Genomic DNA, 13,276 nt, shown 5'->3' on the forward strand with positions numbered 1-13,276 from the left:
GGATGGAGGGGAAAGTGGCATGAATTCCTCCTCGGGAGATTCAGCTGCAGGTGGCCTGATGACACTGTTGTCTTCTTTGTGACCAGCCTATTCGAAGCGTGAGCTTCTGGAAAGGCAGCTATGTTGAGTTGGCACCCAAGTCTTTGCCACCAGAATCAATATTGTTGGCGACATTTTCCACCAAGAACAGTAGTGGCGTCATCCTTGCTGCCCTGGGCAAGCCTGGGGAGAAGCAGGGTCATCGGCAGGCCCATGGGGTAAGTAGCTCGAATGCCATCGCTGTCAGCCGTGAGCTCAGGAAGGAAATGACTTGAGGAAATACTGGGTGGAAAATGACTTAGCCGTCAACAATTACTGTAGCTGTGTGACTGGTTGTTTATGGGTGTGTGTTTTTAATACGTGAAAATTACTATTGCAGAATGTCTTTTCCTTATGAATCATTGATTTCTTTACTTCATTTTCCATCTTCCTTGTCCATGTCCTTAGAAGTAAGGTAGTATCTACCTCTAATTCTTTTAAAACTGATTCAGAAAGGATAGACTGAGTGGCATATTAAGGCTAGAAGAAATAGTTCTTAAATTCTATAGAGTTTTTAAATATACCACTTCATGAAGCAGGATTTTCTTATCTGTAAATAAGATAGAAAGGAGCAGAAAGAGAACGGTGGCCTGTGACAAGCATTGTGGACCAACAGTAGGAGAATAGAGAAAAGCTGATGGTTTTCCATATTTGTATTCCATTTCAAGAGCATAGATGCTCTTTACCCTTTCCTCTGCTCGGACTTGCAGACATCATGTAGTTCGAAGAGACTTCACAGAATGCTAATGTGTTGTCTTAATGTGGTGGAAACCATGTGACTACAATTTATGAGGTACTATCCTGTTCTTTGCAAGCTACTTCACAGACATTGCTGCACAGTTATCACAGCCATGCTGCAGGGTGAATGCTGCTGCCTACATTTTGCTGAAGAAGAAATAGGTGCAGAGAAACTGATTAACCTGCCCACGGTCACACAGGAGAGAGGAAAACTAGTCTGCAGAGCCAAATACCACATGAGACACTTGGTGAAGGTCTAACAAAATCCAATTATAAACTCCACCTATCTGTTTATTTTTAATTGAGTTGAGATGAAATTCACATAACATAAAAGAAATTACCATTTTAAAGAAAACAGTTTAGTGGCACTTAGTGCTTACACAGTGCTGTGAGGCCACCTCCTCCATGTAGTTCCAAACATTCTTGTCACCCAAAATAAAAGCCTAATGACATTAGGCAGCCACTCCACATCCTCCCCCAATCCCTGGCGACTACCAGTCTTCTTTCTGTATCTGTGAATGAACTTACCTATTCTGTACATTTTGTATAAATGGAATCATATCACATATGATCATTCACTTAGCATGTGTTCGAGCTTCATCCACGTTGTAGCATTTGTAAGCACATCCTTCTTATGGCTGAATTGATATTCCTTTGTGTGCACATGGTATAATTTGTTTATTAGTTCATTGATGGACATTTGGGTTGTTTCTTCCTTTTGACTATGATGAATAATGCTGCTATGAACATTTGCGTGCAAGTACCTGTTTGAGTACCTATTTTCAGTTCTTCTGGGTATAAGCCTAGTGTTACCAAGTCCAAGTTCAATAAAGTTCATGCCACTCACTGCATAACATGCCAATACATCGAAAGACAAGGTGTTAGGCAAGAAAAGTGAGTTTATTCAGAAAGCCAGCAGACTGAGATGTCTGGCTCATGTCCTTAAGAACCATCTTAACTCAGAGTTGATTTTAAGCTGTGGTGGGAACAAGAAGGGTTGAGGTCAGGAGGTGATAGTCGACCTCAGACATCGGGACATCAGCCAGGGTTCGAGGAGGATTGTGAAACTCCTTGTCCTTGGCTCATTGACTCCAGTCATTTTGTTGACATGGGTCTGGCTATAATGATCCTACAAATCCTTGACAATCCAGTCATCTTATACATCTTCTTTATATTTTCAGGGGAGATGAGTTTCAGGTAAGGGGCTGGTTGCAGTAATCATAAGTCATGAGCAAAATTCTTTTTGATGATTCACAAGCCTGTAAGTGGGGCTGCAGGGCTGAGCAGAAGCTTTTTGACCCAAAGATTAAGCAGCAAAGGAGGCAAATACACTATGAAGGCAGAGATGCCAACCTCTTTCACTGTTACACTAGGAGTGGAATTGCTGGGTAATATGATAATTCTCTTTAACTTTTTAAGAAACCATCAAACTGTTTTCCTCTACCAATCTTAATAGGACCTTTTGCAAATCAAAGTTTACTGCTAAGCAAAAAAGAATGTGGTCATCCAGTGCTAGCAAGGGTATTGTGAAACACATTCCAATTCTCAATGTGGCAAAATAATTTTAAGAGCTTTAAACATTTTCAAACACTTCAACCTTTTAATCCCATTTTTAGGAATATTAGAAACTATTTCACAGGCAAAAAGTTAAGTGTTCATTTTGTCTGGTAATAAAAATTAGAAACTACCTACATTTTTAACTATAAAATAACTAGATCAATGACTTACAATGTATGTATTTGTTGATACTTAATGAGGCAATAAGTAATAAGGACGAAGATTATGTAGAAATGGAAATCTTTGATATGATAACAGCATAATGCAGAATGTAAATTATATCAAACTAGGAAGTAATTTACAAAATTTAAATTAGTCATGTTTGATGGTGATATTCCTAAGAAATTGCTTAGTTGGTGCTAATATTCTCACAGCAAATTCATAAGGTATATTTTTAAATCACATAGTAATGTTTTTTTTTTTTCCATGGGAATTCTCTGTGCAACCTTCCCAGCCTTTCTTTTCCATCATGCTAATTGAAGGCCACGTTGAAGTGCATGTTAATTCTGGGGACGGAACAAGCCTGAGAAGAGCTCTCCTGCACTCTCCTACGGGCACATATAGTGACGGTCAAGAGCATTCCATCTCCTTGACAAGGAGCGGGAGGTATTTATATGATGAGGGCATGGGGACCTCATGAAGCTTCCCCAGTAAGGACCTGGGTATGGTGCTCTGTGTGGTGAAATGATTGGAGTGATTAATATGAAGGCATTAGCATTCTGAGTTTTTTTAGTTCCAAAGTAACTCTAAAACTGCATAATACCTCCATGACATTCAGGTTCATCTGCTTTATTTGTGGAATATCATAATTGAACAACCTTAATCCTGCCCTTTTCTGGGGTCCAGTATAAACTGTCTTTACTTCAGATTAATTCTATAGCAAATAATTTTATAGCATTAGTAAATAGGAAGTGGGAAAATAGTAAAATATAAACAGTAAAATAACAAACAGTGTTATATCAACATGCCTGTATATTTCCCTCCAAAACTGTAGACCAAATGTTTTAAAAGCACACTAGCTATTTCATCACAGGTAAAGAAGTAAAAGAAAAATACCTTCTGAGAAGCAGTTGAGCTCAATATTCTATGCATTCTTGGAGAATGTTCAATTGTAAATTTTAGTTTTCAAAATACACCTTTTTATTCATACATAACATCATGTTGAAATTTATCTTCAGGGAACTTATATTGTTCAGTAAGAACTCTGGAATTATGTATTAAAATGGACAGTTATGTCTCATTATATTTAAAAGCTTTTAAAATTTTTTCTCCTCTGACCTTTTAGAATTGTCACTGTCCAATTGGATGAGACAAATCCTATTGAAATGAAGCTGAGTCCATCAGTGGAAAGCAGGACAATAAATGTATCCAACCTGTACATAGGGGGTGTTCCAGAAGGTGAGGGGGCATCCATGATCAAGATGAGAAGACCATTCCATGGCTGTATCAGAAACCTGATCTTTAATACGGAGTAAGTCTAACTGCTCTGAGCATGTTTTTGTACTTTCTGCTGTCTTAGTGCTGAGTGCTGACATTAATTTGCCATCTAATTTTACTGTTTGAAGTTGCCTACAATTCTAAGGGGCCCTAAATAACAAGTGAACCCCATTGTTCTATCAGACATTAAAAAAATCATTGAACATTGATCATAGTTCCACAGGACTATCAATGAACAGCAGAGGTCAAATACATTTTTGGCATGCATTTAAGAGAATGTAGAGTTTTATGGTACAGGTTTCTTGCTGTCTTGAGCTCACTGCTTCAAAGGAGCATTGATAACTGGACTGCTTGCAGCTTCAGATTATTAATGACTCTCCCCAAAACAAATATCATCTAATTAAGAACTGGAAGTCTCTGTTCCCTGTGGAACTTATGATGAGGAAGAGAATTTACACGTGCCCATGGGTGTTTATTTCCTCCTCATGCACCCTCTGTCTGGAGGACAGCAGTCATGCTCCAACCTGGGGAACCAGATCCTCACAGGAGAAACTAAATGTGTGCTGAACATCAGGAGACAAGTTCTCCTGCTATCTGGCCGCTGACTTGCCTTGTGACCTTGAACAAGGACTCGCATCTTTCAGGGCCCTCTGCAAAAGAGCCTCTTAGGAGTATTTGAAATTTGAAAAAACAAAATGTTACATTGGGTTGCAACACAATTATAATGTCAGAGCCTCAGTTTAGTTACTTATACAATTGATATATTTATCCACTCAGTTGTCTGTTTATTAATTAACTAATTGATTAGGCATCTTTTTGCTCCTGAAAGCCACGAGGCTGGAAACTTGAGAGGGCAGAAACATTTCTGTTCTGCTCACAGCCATGTCCTCGGAAAGTGCCAATAGGTTACATGCGGACAGGAGACGCGTTGCAAAGGCTGCAGAGAAAGGGACTTCTGATAAGGCTCCTTCATGACTCCCCGGCCCAGAAGAAGTCAGGGTTAACTGAGGCCACTGTGCTGTGAGACCCACAGACAGGATCTCTCTCTGAGGCAGCCAGGGCTGCAGGAAGAGGTGACAGCCCACTCCTGAGGGATGCTCAGGAATGACCAGATGGACAACACTGGCATGGACTGCCATTTCAGACAGAAGAATCAAAGAAGAGAATACATAACTTAGGCTACATGGACTTCAAGTCACTGTGACAGATGGTTGATTAGGTTACTCTAAGAGTAATATATTCATGTTTTTTAATGGATTTAAGTGTTCAGTAATGAAATGACACTGGTTCGCATGTTCACACCTTAATTTTGAAAATACTTTGTTTGCATATAGACACTTGGATTTCACTACAGCTGTTGGCTATGAACAAGTGGACTTGGACACCTGCTCACTTTCAGAAAGGCCACAGCTGGCTCTCCACAGAGGGAACGACGAGCTCCCGCCAGAGCCCCAGCCTGTACCCCGCACAGTAAGGGGCACTTGCTTTATTTGTATCAGTCAGGGCCAGTCACAGAAGAGTGCAGCCCTAAGGAGATGAAAGGGGGTCTCCTTCCCTACAAAGGTGTTGGGAAGGCTGATGAGCACAGAAGCAGTGAAGAACAGAAGGAGCCCGGCTGCCAAGGGAGGGTCTGGGGGTGTCTCCTGAGGGTCCACAGAACACAGGCCCTGCCAGGGAGGCCCCGGGAGTCCAGTGGGGAGCACTTGCCTCTTCCTGTCATTCGCCTCCATGTCCCAGCTCTGCCTGCCATTGGCCACACCAACCGGAAGCCTGGTAGAAGTCGCAGGGGTCACCCCCCTATTAACAGCAGGGCAGGGGCAGGTGGGGCACGGTTCCCCAAGCAGCCTTGCAGAGGTCATGGCACAGTGTGACGGATCGTGGCCTCAAGGCTCAGGCAACCTCCGTTGGCTGCCACACAGCTAGCACTTTGGTGGAGTTCCTATAAGGTCTCATTATCACTTTGGATTTAGTCAGAAACATGAAAAGAAGTTCTTATGTAAGCCATGGTACATATTATGTTGCTTTATACAAAAAAGATTTGATTCATTTAGGAAAAGCCAGTTTGACCGAATATTTTTAACAGCAGTCATTATTGGTGTTTACTTCCTTTTCCCATTTCTATTTCTCTATTTCCTTGGTTGAAAGCAGGCACTCTAATTTAGTTCAGTGGATGGTGCGGTCACAAAAGGCCTGTTTTAGTTCAGGACCATTCTTGGTAGCAGCCACCCAGCCCAGGCCAGAAGCCTGAGTCTGAGGCCTGGTTTGGAGTTTGCATGCGGAGCCGAGCCCCTCCCTGCTGGCTCCTTGTGGCTGCACTTTGCTCCTGTCCACAGCGATTTAGAGACCTCAAACTTGGAGGCCCTGCTAGGCCTGTCACCTGGGCGCACTTCTGTGTTCCTGGTAGCCTCTGGCCCTTCCCGGAGCTGAGGAGGGGGAGGGGGAGCAAGACCTTTGCTCCTTAGGCCTCGTGAAAGTTCATGGGAACTGGGGTGGGAGTGAGGAGAGCAACAGAAGTCTCGTCGCCTTCTCAGAGAGATAAAGGGATGGTGGGTGAGTTACTCAAAGCAAAGAAGATTGAGTCAGTGCAAACGTATGTGGGGTGGTTGGTGTTCTGATACAGCTGCCTTTGAGACATGTTCGGGGGGGTTCTGGGTATGCGGGCTGAGTCCACGTGCCTCTCTTACAGGAACGGTGTGCCGTGGACAGAGCCCCAGAGTATGTCCCCAGTGCTCACCAGTTTGGCCTCGCGCAAGGCAGCCATTTCATGTTGCCTTTTAATCAGTCGGCCATCAGAAAGAGGTATGCATTGTGCTCAAGTCCTTATGAGTTGTCTCTCTCTAGATGAGCTGGGGAGGGTCCTCAGCAATGGATCTTGTCCAGAAGAAGCTTCTAGCATTGTATTATGGATTGCTCTCCAGCAACCAAATGGCAGCAGTGAGAAGGCAGAGGCAGGAATGCAGCCTTTGTGCAAATCAGATGCTTAAAACATGGTTACGTGGGGCTCCTGGGGTTTGTCTTTGCCCCCCTTGATGGTGGCCGACTCCTGCATGCCTCTCAGGATGTATGCAGGGAAGCACAGAGGTATCTATCTAAATCCACCCTCCTTCCAGAAGCCCACGTCCTCAGGAACTGTCGTCATCCGGGCCATCAGCCCCATGCTACTGTAGATCCCCTAATCTGATGAAACGTCTATCCCAACTCTCCCTGTGTCCCTGAATCCCCGATGCCACATCCACACTGGCCTGCATGCCCCTCTGGCCCCCTCCTCTGCCTGTGCCCAAGTAAAGCTGGCTCATCTCCCACAGGCCTCGGGGCCAGGGCAGGCCAGGCTTCCTCTGGATCCCACGTTCCTGTTCTCCTGTGACTTTCCAGCTCTCCTAAGGGCCCTGCCCTCAGACACTGCACTGCTCTTCACCGTCATCTCATCACAGCCCCCATCACACTGTCTTCAGTCATCCAGCAGGATTCAAACCCAGGCCCTGTGGGCCCACAGTCTATGCTGGGGCCACAGAGATTAACCCCTCCCTGGTAGTTTCCAATTTTTAAAATAGCAACTGTCCAGGACCTGCCACCACCACCACATACAATATCCTGGCTCTGCTTCACAGGAAGACTTCTTGCAGGGGCCCCCTCAGTGGCTCTCTCCCCTTACCCCTCTCTCATTCCCTCCCCAACCCACCAGTCAGCCTCCCCAACTCCTCCATCTCTCTTGCCAGAGTTATCTGGGGTCTGCTCTGGCCATGGTGTCTTCTGCGCTGGACCCTTGGTATGTCACACACACCTGGCCACTCACGTGTTTCTCAGCTCGGGCCCTCTGCCTGCCTGCCTGCCTGCCCTGCTCAGTCTCCTCTGCTGGCCCCTCTTCATCAGAGAAGGCCCAGGGCTTCCTCTGCACAGTCTCCCAGGGGGCCTTCTACACCGCAGTAGCTTTAACATACTATCTGTTTGCACCCCCACCCCCACCTCTAGCCTGACATCCTCTTAGAACACAGGAGTTGGGTTGGGACAGGTTCCTCAACAACAGCACACCAAAAGGGATTCAGTCTTTCTCTCCTGGTCTCCGCCATTTCTGTAGACATCGTCACCATTTACCTGGTTGCCTGAGGCTCAAGCCTACAGATTATTTTCTTTCCCTCACTCCCCAAATTCTGTCCATCTGCAAGTCCCTTTCTTCTTCTACCAGAACATTTCATGAATTAGTTCGCCCCCTCTACACCCCGGTACAGCCGCCACGTGGCCTCTGTGGACTCTTATAACAGCGTGCCTGATGTCTCCCATCACCCTGGCCCCATCTGATTTGTTTCTTCACATCAGAGGTTCTTCTAAGATGTAAATCAAGTCACATGCCCACCCCCCTTGTTGATACTCTCCTGTGACTCACCGCTATACCTGAAATAAAATTTAAAACTGCCTCCCAGAGCTCCTCATCCACTGGATGGAACCACATTCTCCTTTCCCAGGCCCCATATGCTTTAGTGATGCTGCTCTTCCTTCCGTGGGAGGACTCCAGACCCCACCTTCCCTTCATCCATGTAGTACCAGCTCCCGCGTGGCCCCAGGTGGGGCTTCTGGGCTGTCCAGCAATCATGCCTATTACTTTAGCATACCCTGTACTGCCTGAAAACAAGACACAGGCCCACCCTGCTGACTGTGTGGGGCTTGCTCCTGTCTGTCATTCAGATCTCAGCTGAAATGTCTTCTTTTAAGAGTTGCCTGCCCTCAATGCTTAATGTAGCCACCAGCTGGCTTCTTATGACCTATCTTTTAACTCTGATATATTTCTGGGATTAGTTCCATGGGAGAAGGGCCCTCCTCTTTGCCCAGAGCTTTACCCTCAGCAACTAGAACAGTTCCTGGTGGATGTAGGTATGCAGTAACCACTAGTTGGATGAATGGATGGATAAATATAGGAAAAAATTAATGACTCTCCTCAAATGTTAAATATAAATGCTGAAACAATTTTGGGTTCTCTCTTTGAGGTTATTTAAGAAGTAAAACTGAAAGCTTATTAATTTCTGAAGGCTGAGCTCTTTTCCTCCAGGCTCTTGGTTCAGCTACGTATCCGAACATTCGCCTCCAGCGGCCTGATTTACTACATGGCTCATCAGAACCAAGTGGATTATGCCACACTTCAGCTGCATGGGGGCCACCTCTACTTCATGTTTGACCTCGGGAAGGGCAGAACAAAGGTCTCTCACCCCACGCTGATCAATGATGGCAAGTGGCACACGGTATGCTCTCCGGAAGTTCGTGATCACTTGCTGCAAGTTTTATTCCTTCAGTCCCTGTGTCCATGCCATTTCACTGTAGTGAAATTAATCCTTTGCTTTTAGGTTGCTTTGTCTTTGGTACCTCCCTGTAGCATAGAAGCTCCTTGCAGGCAGGGGTCTTTTCTGAATCCTGAAATATCCCCGGGGCCTAGCTCAGTGCCTGACACTTAGTGGGCACACAGCCAAGATGGGTGAAATGACTGAAAGGTATGAAAGGTGTACCTCACTTAAGAAGTAAACCAAACCAACATGTGGCATGAATGGGCTGAATCTTAGACCATGGCATGTGCTTCCTTTAACTAAGAATCTGGAGCACTTCCTGTGCTAACGTGTGCTTTAGCTGTGCCCACTTCCAGTTTTCTGCCGGGCTCAGTCTCTTCTCAACACTAACTGCGTAAAACATGGAGCCATCCTTTAGGATTTCTTTCAGGTTATTATAGCTATAATGAATAGCTGTTGCAAATAAACATCTGTTAAGGTTTTCTCAAATTCCTTAAAAATTTTGGGTGTTTTCCTTTTCCTTCAGGTCAAGACAGAGTACTTTAAAAGAAGGGGCTTCATGACAGTTGATGGCCAGGAATCCCCCATGGTGGCCACAGTGGGTGATGGCACCGCCTTGGATGTAGAAGGAAGGTTCTACCTAGGAGGCCTGCCCCCAGAGTACAGGGCCAGAAACATCGGAAATGTGAGCAGCAGCTTCTGTGTGGTGCCTGTTTTACCTTTACCATGGTTGTGTTTATTTTGTGGAGTATGTTAAGGTTTACATTATCTTGTTTGGACGGGGGGGCTTGGCTGCAGGATGTGAACCGATCCCTACATTGTGTGTTGGGCCTTCCCTTTGATGCCTAGCCAGCCTTTCCTACCTGTTCCTTAATGAACATTTCCCTTTCTGCAGCCACTTAGTCCAGTATAATCCAGGAAAGTCCGGTGACTTTGTATTTGCAGATTAGAAAACCCAGCAATGTTGATTTCCACAGGATTTCATCAAAATAATAGTAAATGCATTTGCTGCATTATTAGCAGAGATACTCAAATAGGAGCTGGAAACTAGACATTTTTGTGAAGTATTTTGGCAATTAGATATTAAAACCCAGAAGAGGATATTTTAATGGGTTTGGCTGAAGTGTAGGAAAAAGTTGCCCTTGCCCTGTCATTACTCTCACCACCATCTATTCTCATGTCATTCGGTGTAGGTCACCCACAGTGTTCCTGCTTGCATCGGGGAGGTGACAGTGAACAGCAAACAGCTGGACAAAGACAGCCCAGTGTCTGCATTTGCAGTAACCGGGTGCTATGTGGCGGCCCAGGAAGGAACTTTCTTTGAAGGAAGTGGATATGCAGCTCTTGGTATGTATTAGCAACAGTCCTGAGAGAAATCTTTGAGTTTAACCTGCACTCTGAGATGACATGGATCCAAGAGTTAAGTGACAGGACCTAGTGGACAAGGCTGCAGCAAGACTGTATTTAGTTAAGTGTTCCAGTTTATTCTGATTTTTCAACATCTAATAAAAATGCCTTCTCCCACTTGCGCTATCCACATGGCCTGATGAAGCCTTCCTCCTGCCTGGAGTGGTGCAACTCCAGGCCAAGGGCAAACAACGTAGTGCCAATTTTGTCTGTACTTTTCCTAAGTTATGTAAGGCATAGTCTCACTGTCCAAGTTCATAAAGGCCTGTGAGCCAAAAATCAGCAGCATAAGAAAGATACCTAGATCAGCCAGCCAAATGCAAGTCAGATGTGATGAAGAAATCAGCTCCGTTTCGAATATTAAAAACATAAATCACTTGTAAGAGGAGTTTAAATCTCTAAAATGCTTTAGAATATAAAGGCTTAGAATTAACCTTTGTGCTGTAACTGACATTTCCTCTCCATTGCAGATACTTGATTTATCGGTTTACCTCCTGTTTCCACCAGAACTATGCTTCTCTTGGCCCCTGTTTTGCTTTCTGCCCCAGGGAACTACCTTCCTCTGGCTTCCTGGGAGGCTCTGGTGGGAGATGGGAGGGGGAGGGACAGGGGAGGAGGCAGCAGCTAGTGCGCATCTCTCCTACACTCTGTGTGTCCCAGTTCTGGTAACACCACCTTCGCCCATTTTGCCCTCAGCCCTGAGCTGAACAAGAGCCTGTTACTGCTAATAGCCCCAGTTTGGCTTCTCAGCTTTTTTATTACCTGATAAAAAATATATTCAATTAAATCCCCACTTAAAAAAAAAAACCCGGTGTGGGCTGCAGTACACTTAGTGAAGGATGATGGAGCCACGGATGTAGATTCTGGGAAAATAAAGTGGATCTTCCTGGACAGACGACACAGGGCTTATGTGGAGCCGGGCCTCCTGATCCTCGGTCAGGAGCCAGAATGCGCAGCCCTGCCTGGCTGAGCCCCAGCCTTCTTGGGGCAGGTGGGCCTTACCCCCAACTCGTTATCCTTGTGCTTCCCAGTCAAAGAGGGCTACAAAGTCCGATCAGACGTGACCATCGCCCTGCAGTTTCGTACCTCTGCAGAGAACGGTGTCCTCCTGGGGATCAGCAGTGCCAAAGTGGATGCCATTGGGTTAGAGATGGTAAATGGCAAGGTAGGTGCTTAATCTCGGGGCCCTCCTCAGCCCAGTGGCAGTCACAGAGCCGTTGTAAAGAGTAGGCATTCCTAAATCCAGATTTCCAATAATCCACTTGCATGGAATGCAGAAACCCTTCAATTAATAGTAAAAACTGGATGATCCTAAAAATATTGTTAAAAAATAACTTTTTGTAATTTTAAAATTAAATGAAGCAATACTGCAACTATAACACACAGAATTTTTTTTCCCAGAACCATCTGAAAATTGCCAATCTGATGCAATCTCCCTAATATGTGTTAACTCTTGATTTTAAAATAATTACAGATTCATGGGAATTGCAGTGAAATGTACGGGGAGGGCCTCATGCACCCCTTCCTGCAGGCTCCTCCAGCATCATCACCTCGCGTAACACCAGTTCACATCAAATCCACAAAACTGACATTGGCGGAATCCACAGAGTTCATTCAGTTGCAGTAGTTACCGTGTGTGTGTGTGTGTGTAGCACTACACAATTTTATCACCACCAACACAGTTAAGACACTTATTGCTACCATTACCACAGGCTCCCTCAGCTGCCCCTTCATATCCACACAGACTCCTCCCCTTGCACCCCTAACCCCTGTCAACCACTAGTCTGTTCTCCATCTCTAATTGTTATTTCATGAGTGCTCATATAAATGAAATAATGCAGTATATATCCTCTCTCAGCCTCATTTCCCAATGGTGCACCCAGGTTGATCAGTTCATTTCTTTTTATTGCGCAGTATTCCATGGATGGATTACCACAGTCTAATTTTTTTAATGCAAAAAGTATAATTTTTTTTCTGTAACTACTCTGCTCTTTCATTCAGCCTCCAGCCTTTCCCATGTTGGGAACAAAATGAACTCAACAACTAGCCATACTTTATAGTCTCTTCTGCTTTAAACTGCCTCCTTCAGAGTTTCTCCAGGGTCTCATTCTCCTTCCTCTCCCCTTCAGGGTGCATGCAAGATGTGAGGGAAGGGCATCTTCATTGCCCTTTTTCTTTTCTGCAGGCTCTCTCCTGACAGCAGGTGAGGGTAGCTCTACTCTCCTGGCCCACGGGCTCAGCCTCTGTCATCTGTGTCCCTGGCCAGCTGGCCCTGGCTGGCAGTAACAGGCTGCCTGAGGCTGGTGCACTGCCAGTGTGTGGGTCTGCTCCTTTGCAGATCAGGCTTTGCCTGTCAGCAGTCATGGGCACTTTGTCAGCCACCTTCTGTATCCCCCAGCAAGGGTCACATGAGAATTTGGAATGTCTGCCATGTCACTCCTAAGCCATGGGGTGGCCTCTCAGGTCTTCTCCCCACCTATTGCACTTGGCCACCATTTCTACTGCCTGTGGTCAGCTCGTTTTGCTCTGGGACTGACACTTGAATCTCCCTAATTGCCTCCTGGAAGGCAAGGGACAGATCTCTATGCTCTAGATGTCCCCCACTAATCTAATCTTACTTGCTTGTTTCTAGTATTTTTACTTACTCTTCACTGGGTTTCTGGGCCCAAGATACCCTAGAATGTGGGCGGGGAAGATATAAGAAAGTGACCTCTGACCTGCCCTTCACCTCTCTTCCCCTCTTCCTCCATCTTCATTTGAAACAAAACCACCTCTACATCATATTGCTA

At 45.3% G+C, this 13,276-nt stretch overlaps 1 protein-coding gene across 3 annotated transcripts in view; it reads left to right on the top strand.

The window, feature by feature from the left end:
* Nucleotides 1-13,276, top strand: part of LAMA1 (laminin subunit alpha 1) — a 147,324-nt gene that overhangs the window by 127,229 nt on the left and 6,819 nt on the right. For all 3 annotated transcript variants that reach the window (XM_037008353.2, XM_037008354.2, XM_037008355.2), the window contains 9 exons: nt 87-257; nt 2,828-2,979; nt 3,659-3,844; nt 5,145-5,280; nt 6,497-6,609; nt 8,852-9,041; nt 9,607-9,765; nt 10,274-10,427; nt 11,519-11,652. In XM_037008353.2, the coding sequence (XP_036864248.2) occupies nt 87-257; nt 2,828-2,979; nt 3,659-3,844; nt 5,145-5,280; nt 6,497-6,609; nt 8,852-9,041; nt 9,607-9,765; nt 10,274-10,427; nt 11,519-11,652 (1,395 nt within the window). The remainder of the gene's footprint in view (nt 1-86; nt 258-2,827; nt 2,980-3,658; nt 3,845-5,144; nt 5,281-6,496; nt 6,610-8,851; nt 9,042-9,606; nt 9,766-10,273; nt 10,428-11,518; nt 11,653-13,276) is intronic.

This window comes from Manis javanica, chromosome 9, assembly GCF_040802235.1.
Source record: "Manis javanica isolate MJ-LG chromosome 9, MJ_LKY, whole genome shotgun sequence".
In the NCBI taxonomy this organism is placed as follows: Eukaryota; Metazoa; Chordata; class Mammalia; order Pholidota; family Manidae; genus Manis; species Manis javanica.